This window comes from Sesamum indicum, linkage group LG11, assembly GCF_000512975.1.
Source record: "Sesamum indicum cultivar Zhongzhi No. 13 linkage group LG11, S_indicum_v1.0, whole genome shotgun sequence".
Lineage (NCBI taxonomy): Eukaryota > Viridiplantae > Streptophyta > Magnoliopsida > Lamiales > Pedaliaceae > Sesamum > Sesamum indicum.
In genome coordinates this window covers 3,512,093-3,520,198 of record NC_026155.1, presented here as the reverse complement: position 1 = coordinate 3,520,198, position 8,106 = coordinate 3,512,093, and the positions used below count along the sequence as shown (strand labels likewise).

The window sequence follows — 8,106 nt, the reverse complement described above, 5'->3', positions numbered from 1 at the left end:
GAATTAAGAACTAGAAAGGCCCAATTCTAACCAATAAATTCCTACAAGGATTTATTTAAGTTAGATTGTGCATTCTCCACAACATAATCGAAAACTTCTACATAATCAATTATGCTATGTTACCACTAGTTATTGAACTAAACAAACAATTACGAATTTATAAGTTCAATTGGCTAGGAAAATATTCTTGACAATAAATCAGATTATCTGTAATAAAAGCACAGAGAACAACACAAATACCAACATGAATAAAAGTAGAAAGCATAAATTAGATCTCACAGAACAACACAAATACCAACATGAATAAAAGTAGAAAGCATAAATTAGATCTCACAACTCGTTGGATTTAATCAATCACCAAATCTTCAACCGGAATAAGAGAACTAGCTAGATATGCTAATGGAAGAACGCATGAAAAGCAAAGTAAGAAAATATTATAAAAACGTAGAGAAATAGAAGAGTTCAAAAGTTGTCTCTTAAAGTGAATTACATCACCTATTTATAATAGCTAGATACCTAGTTCTACTAGGATTAGAAGTAGATTCCTAGTTGAACTAAACGACTTATAGAGATAAAATTATAATCCTAGTTAAATTCTTCCTTCATCGGAGGTAGTCCAAGCAGCTCCAATCTCTTGCCAAAAATTGAGTTTGAGTCTTGTTTGAATTTCTATTTGGTGCTTTTCTTCATTTTCCATTTCTTTTGTCCTAATGCTGCAAAATAATATTTAATTAGGAACATTTTGTCACAAAATAGGCCAAAATATTATATGAAATAAGCACAAAATGTGATCCTATCATATGCTTTTGACAAATACCGAACGCCCGTGAATTTCAAAGAAAACATCCATTTGAACCATTTTAAATAATTTTTTTTATTTTACACTTCTGTCGCGTTCTCGAGCCATATCGATTCTTTCAGGCATATGATACAATATCTTGGAATTTCTTAACTATTGCACTCAAGCTATAATCGATTCCCTGACTGATTTGTAAAGTCGATAACATGATGTGTGACTACTCCAACTTATTCAGTGGTGGTTGATAGCCAGCCCTCTTGATTGTTGCACTGAAGCCATACGGATTCCTTGATAGATTTGCTAAATGGATAACAGGATGTGTGACTACTCTAACTTATTCAGTGGTGCTCAATGGCCAGCCCTATAGATACTTTAAAACCTCCAAATGATTGAAGCAGGGGGATTCTATGTCCCCCACCTCTTTGTGTTAGTGATGGAGATGTTGGAAGCAAGCATTAAATATTACATACAACAAGTAGATAACTTTGATTATCACTAGAGATGCAAGGAAGTTGGCCTCTATATCTTAAGTTTTGCATATGACATTCTACTTTCTTACAAAGCTAATAGAGGATCAGCTCAGGTGATAAGAGATAATTTTGGTAAGTTTGTAACTCTATTAGGATTGCAAGCAAATATAGGCAAAAGCTAGATCATATTCTTTAAGTATGCTCTTTCTCTTGTTAATTACCTGCAAGGTGTGTTTGGATTCCACAAGGGTAGCTGCCAATTAGGTACTTAGTGGTATCTTTACTGTCGTCCAAGTTGTCTCGTGTAAACTGCAAATAAATACTGGAGAGGATTAATAACAGGTTAGTTGGGTAGAGATAATAGAGATTTCCATATAGTGCAAAGGGTGCTGAAGAGGGAAATTACATATTTACAGAAATACCCCCCAATTTTTAGCACTTTTTATATACATCCTATGACTGCACCCTATGACTGCGCAGGTGGGGCCCAGTGCACAGGTGCAGCAGCGGCGGTAGCAGGCTTTACAGGAGGTGACGTGGCCCGCTCTCATTGGAGCCACGTGTCGCACACATAGAGGGTACCGTACAAGTATAAATAGCCTCATTTATGATTATTCGAATACGTTTTTACCGCCATATTTGTGATCTCATTCAATCTCGTTATCATATTTTCGACCCCACCTTTTCTAACTTAAGCATCGGAGGGCCATCGCCGAGGGCTTCTCGGCGAGTCTTACGTTTGCTGTGTTCTCAGGATCCACTTCAGGTAACTCGAAAGAAGGATTCAGCAATCTCAACCCAGCGATTCGATCTAGCGACCCAGTCCAAAAATCCTAATTTTGAGCGACCTACATCATTTGGCGCCGTCTGTGGGAAACTGAGAACGAACTGAAAATGGAAGGGTCATCACGACGAGATCAATAGGTAGAGGAAACCCCTGGGAAAGGAGAAGAGAGGATGCTACAGATGACGAAGGAAGAACTGCAGCGTATGATCGAGGAAGCGAGTAGGAAAGCCATCGTGGAGTATGAGCGCAGAACAGTAACCCCAGCTAGAGAAGGGGTTAAGAGGCAGTTGTTTCGGGAAATAGAAGCAGAACAAAGGAGAGAGGTCTCAAGGACGCCTGAAAAAGGCCCCGAGAGAACCTTATCGAAAGAAGTAACCAGCAAAAGAACAATGGCCAGCAGGAGAACAGCCACTAGACAACCAGCCATATCGTGAGCAGAGGTAGATAGCGTTGGGAAGCAGATTGAGCAACTAGGGAAGCAAATCGAAGAATTAAAGAAAAGGGGAGAGATCGTATCGCAGAATAGGAGCTCGCCCTTCACAAATCAGATTCTGTTGGAGGTGTTAGATAGTAGTTTTTGATTCCTGGATCTACCCAAGTACGATGGGAGCAAGGATCCTAGGGAACATGTTGCTGCATCCGATCTGGTCATGAATCTCTATGGCCAAACGGACCCGATCAAGGCGAAGTTGTTTGTCACCAATTTGTAGGGCAAGGCTCAAGAATGGTTCACGAGCCTAGGTAGTGGAACGATTGATTCTTACGAACAGTTAATTCACAAATTTTCTTTCCATTTTGCCAGCAAAAGAAAAGCGAAGAGGTCAGCCACCCACCTGTTCACGATCAGACAGAGAGAGGACAAAACATTGAAGGCTTTCATGGGACGGTTCAATAACGAGGTACTGGAGGTCCAGGATTTAAGGATCGACATGATGGTGAGCATCTTAATACATGGTTTGCATAAAGGTCCCTTCGCGTCAGCATTGGTCCGAGACCCGCCAATGGGAACATAGCAGTTAATGGAAATGGCTCAAAAATATATTGATGAGGAAGAGATGAATGCTATGAAAGACAACGATTGGACAAGGGATCCGGGACGATCGAGAGGAGAGCGATCACGAGAGGGCAAGCAACGATCTGAGAAGGATTGCGAACGGAGAGGGCCGTATGTGCCTCGATATCACAAATACACCCCATTGACAACTACTAGTGAGAAGGTGATGACGATGGTCGAGAAGGAGGGCCTCCTGCAATGGCCGGGTAAGATGCGTGATACCCCGGCTAAGAAAAACTCACATAAATATTGCAGGTTCCATAAAGACAAAGGGCATAACACGGAGGACTGCTACCAACTGAGAGACGAGATCGAAAGGCTAGTGAGGCAAGGTTATTTCAAACATCTGATTGACAGGAGAGCTGAAGCAGGTGATCGCAGCAGGTCGCGAAGCCATGAGCGACACCAGAGGGACGAGGTAGGGAAGAGTACAGCTCAGGATAATCCACCCACGAAGGGCATTATCCATACTATATCTGGTGGGCCGACAAATGGAGACTTAATGAGGTCGAGGAAAAAATATGCCAGGGAAAGCAAGTCCAGATACGGACAACAAGTGATGCATGTAGAAAAACAAGAAAATATAGTCTTTGGAGATGAAGATATGAGTGCGGATGCTCCTGACCAGAACGATCCCATGGTTATAAAAATGGACATCGCCAACTACCAGGTACACAAAGGGTTGATTGATAATGGTAGTTCTGTTGACATTATTTTCTGTGATGTTCTCAGGAAAATGGATTTGGGAAATGTGAGATTGAAGCCTGTCCAGACACCCTTGGTCGGATTTGGGGGTAGCGAGGTCGTTCCCGAAGGGGTGACAGAGTTGCCAGTTTCACTGGGGGAGGAACCCAAGAGAAAGACCTGCATGGTTCAATTATTGGTGGTTGACAGTCCGTTCGCATATAATGTGGTACTAGGGCGACCCGAATTAAATAAGTTCAAAGCTGTGTGTCTACTTACCACCTAAAGATGAAGTTCCCCATGACGCAGGGGATAGGGGAAGTGATATGCGACCAACGAACAGCGAGGCAGTGTTATAATCTAGCTGTTAAGCAGGGAGAAGCCATGAAAAACGAGAAGAGAAAAGAGGAGATGAGTCAAAGCGAGGAGGCAAAACGAGGAAAGATGGAAAGAATCGAGCCGTTAGAAGAATATAAGGAGGTCAAGCTAATTTCAGAAAATTTCCAGAAAACGACCCGTATTGGGTCGCAGATGACGAAGGAGATGGAAACAATGATGATTGATTTTTTGCGGAATAATAACGATCTCTTTGCGTGGAGGCCCTCTGATTTTCAAGGTATAAACCCCAAGGTAATTGTACATCGGCTTAATATTGATTCACAGGTTAAGCCGGTGAAACAAAAAAAGAGAGTATTCGGGGTCAAAAGGAATAGGATCATCGAAGAAGAAGTTAATAAGTTGCTGCAAGCTGGGTTCGTTAGAGAAGTCCAATACACGACCTGGTTATCAAATGTGGTTATCGTTCCAAAAGCAGCTGGAAAATGGAGAATGTGTACGGACTACACTGATCTTAACAAAGCATGCCCAAAAGATCCATACCCGCTTCTGAGGATCGATCTGCTGGTGGACTCAACGGCGAGATGTGCACTGTTTAGCATGATGGACGCTTATCAGGGCTACCATCAAATTTTTATGACCAAGGACGATGCAGAGAAAACTGCGTTCGTGACCGAGAAAGGGGTCTATTGCTACAATGTAATGCCATTCAGATTGAAGAACGCAGGAGCGACCTACCAGAGATTGGTCAATCAAATGTTCAAAGATCATATCGAAAGTACTATGGAAGTATATGTTGATGATATGCTGGTCAAAAGCAAGCAGGAGGACGATCACTTGACAAACTTGCGAACAGCTTTTGACATTATGCTATCTTACGGCATGGAGCTGAATCCATCTAAGTGCACCTTCAGGGTGCGTGGGGGTAAGTTTTTGGGTTATATGGTTAGCGAGCGGGGCATCGAGGCTAATTCAGAAAAAATGAAGGCGATCATGCAGCTGGGGTCGCCGAAGTCGATAAAGGAAGTGCAGCAGCTAACGGGAAAGGTCGCATCGCTAAATCGCTTTATAGCCAGGTTTGCTGATCGTAATTTACCCTTCTTTAAGGTTTTGCGAAAATCGAACAATTTTGAATGGAATGAGGAATGCGAACAGGCTCTTCAGGAGCTAAAATTGTATCTAACTACCCCACCACTACTTTCTAATCCCATGATTGGAGAGAAGTTGTATGTGTATTTAGCTGTTTTTGATAACGCAGTAAGTTCGGTGCTGATTCGAGAAGAAAACGGCAAACAAAACCCCGTGTACTATGTAAGCAAGATGTTGCAAGGGGCGGAAAAGAAATACATCCAGATCGAGAAGCTAGCGTTAGCCTTGGTGATAACAGCGCGAAAATTGCGACCTTACTTCCAATCCCACCCCATTGTTGTGCTGACTAATCATCCTTTGAAGCAGGTTATGTCAAAACCGGATACATCTGGCAGGATGATCAAATGGGCAGTGGAGCTAGGAGAATTTGACATCGAATTTCAGACAAGGAATGCAATAAAAGCGCAAGTGTTTGCCGATTTCTTGGTCGAGTTCGTTGGTGAACAGCCAGAAAAAGAGGAGAAATGGTTGTTGCATGTAAATGGGTCGTCGACCTCGAAGAATGGAGGAGCCGGTATTTACCTACAGGGACCGGATGGAGCTGAGATCGAGATCGCTGTGAGGTTAAATTTCCCGGCTACAAACAACGAAGCTGAGTACGAGGCTTTAATTCAAGGATTGCAGACAGCGCTAGATGGAGGTATAAGGCAGGTAGATGTATATACGAACTCACAACTTGTCGCGATGCGGGTACAGGGAGAGGTCGAATGCGATTAGTTGGTGCGGTCATAAAAGTTCAAATGGGGGACTATATATAGGGGAATATTTGTGGCGACGCGCCTTTCCACATTCCAGCAGATGAAGACACGTGGCTTAGAACGGATGGCCGAGACCCCTCCAACTGGCATAACGACTGTTCACTTCTCTTAGTGTCATTAATGACACTATGAGAAGTGGGGGAGTAATGATGAGGGAAATTACATATTTACAAAAATACCCCCCAATTATTAGCACTTTTTATATACCTCCTATGACTGCGCAGGTGGGGCCCAGTGCACAGGTGCAGCAGCGGCGGTAGCAGGCTTTACAGGGGGTGACGTGGCCCGCTCTCATTGGAGCCACGTGTCGCACACATAAAGGGTACCGTACAAGTATAAATAGCCTCATTTATGATTATTCAAATACGTTTTTACCACTTATTTTACCGCCATTTGTGATCTCACTCGATCTCGTTATCATATTTTCGACCCCACCTTTTCTAACTTAAGCATCGGAGGGCCATCAACGAGGGCTTCTCGGCTAGTCTTACGTTTGATGTGTTCTCAGGATCCACTTCAGGTAACTCGAAAGAAGGATTCAGCGATCTCAACCCAGCAATCCGATCTAGCGACCCGGTCCAAAAATTCTAATTTTGAGCGACCTACATCAGGTGCAACTGATAAAATCTATCCTATCAACTTATCATATATGTATTGGACATCTGTGTTAATTCTGCCTAAGAAGGTTTTGAAGAAAATTGAGAAGAAGTTGTTTGCATTCTTGTAGACTGGGGCCTCATCTGGAGGATCATCTAAATGCTGATTAGCACATGGTATGCAGACCAGTTAAGCAAGGTAGTTTAGGGATTAAGCGTGTCATGCAGATGAATGATATCCAAGCAGCTTCGGGATTATTAAGTGCAACAGAAATTCGATTTAGGTTGTTGGATTCGATATGGGTAGGGAGGAGTAACCGAAATTTAAAAATTTAATCCAGAATTGAACATGCATAACAACTTCTACATAAAACCTTTGTTTTACGGAATCATAAGGGAGGCACAAAATAAGCACGAAAAGGGTTTAACAATTTAATACATTTTCACACTTTGGTTGTTGTAGATACAATTGAAACGCTTCAAACCTTTATCCAACCACAAAAAGGGTAAATTATATTTTTGGTCCCATAAGTGGACTCGATTTCAATTTTAATCCCATACTAAGGGCAATTCGCACATTTTGGTCCCGTATGTGGATTTTTTTTCCAATTTCAGTACTAGATGGGAATTTTCGTTAAAAGTTAATGGCAGTTGTTGAAATCCATCTGCTGTTATTAAATATGGAGGGAAAGCATGGAGAATTGGAAGGAAAAATCAGCAACTTGGTGGAAAATTACATTATACAACCAAATCAATATTTAAACAATACCACAAGCCAAGATACAACCAAAAAATAAAGTAAAACAGTTTGTCTTCGTTGCATCTGTGCAATTTTGTCCTCCATTCTATTCAGTTTTCGAAGAAATCCGGGTATCACAACCTTTGCCTACACATCGGCGAATTTTCTCAACGAAAAAAACCACACCCGCTTTTTTTTCCGTATACCCAAAAAACCTCCTACCTGGGTTCTTGTCGATCTATGAGGTTTTCAAAATCGCAAACCTTCCACAATGACAAATTTGTTTTCTATTAGCAGCCATATTTTGTGACATTTTTTTCTACTAAATGTAAGAGAGAAATGAAGAAATAGGACTTAAATAGAAGGAAGAGGGTATAATATAATTTCCCACCATGTTGCTGATTTTTCCTCCAATTCTCATGCTTTCCCTCCATGTCCATATTTAACAGCAGCAGACGGATTTCAGCAGCTGCCGTTAACTTCTAATGGAAATCCCCATGTGGTACTCAAATTGGAAAAGAAATCCACATACGGGACCAAATGTGTGAATTGTCCTTAGTATGGGGCTAAAATTGAAATCAAGTCCACTTATGGGACCAAAAATATAATTTACCCACCACAAATACAACTGTCTCATATTCCCATAGCCCCAAGTATTGTTCCTATAACAATATCACACCTTGGATGCCCATTGGCGTTTGAAGCTATGCTATAGTAACTTCTCAATCTCTCAA

The 8,106-nt window shown here is 41.8% G+C and overlaps 1 protein-coding gene across 1 annotated transcript; it reads left to right on the top strand.

Moving 5' to 3' along the window:
- Window positions 3,082-6,297, top strand: LOC105173330. Its single transcript, XM_011095031.1, has 3 exons — window positions 3,082-4,023; window positions 4,104-5,930; window positions 6,262-6,297. Exons 1-3 carry the CDS (start codon window positions 3,082-3,084, stop codon window positions 6,295-6,297), a joined length of 2,805 nt encoding a protein of 934 aa, XP_011093333.1.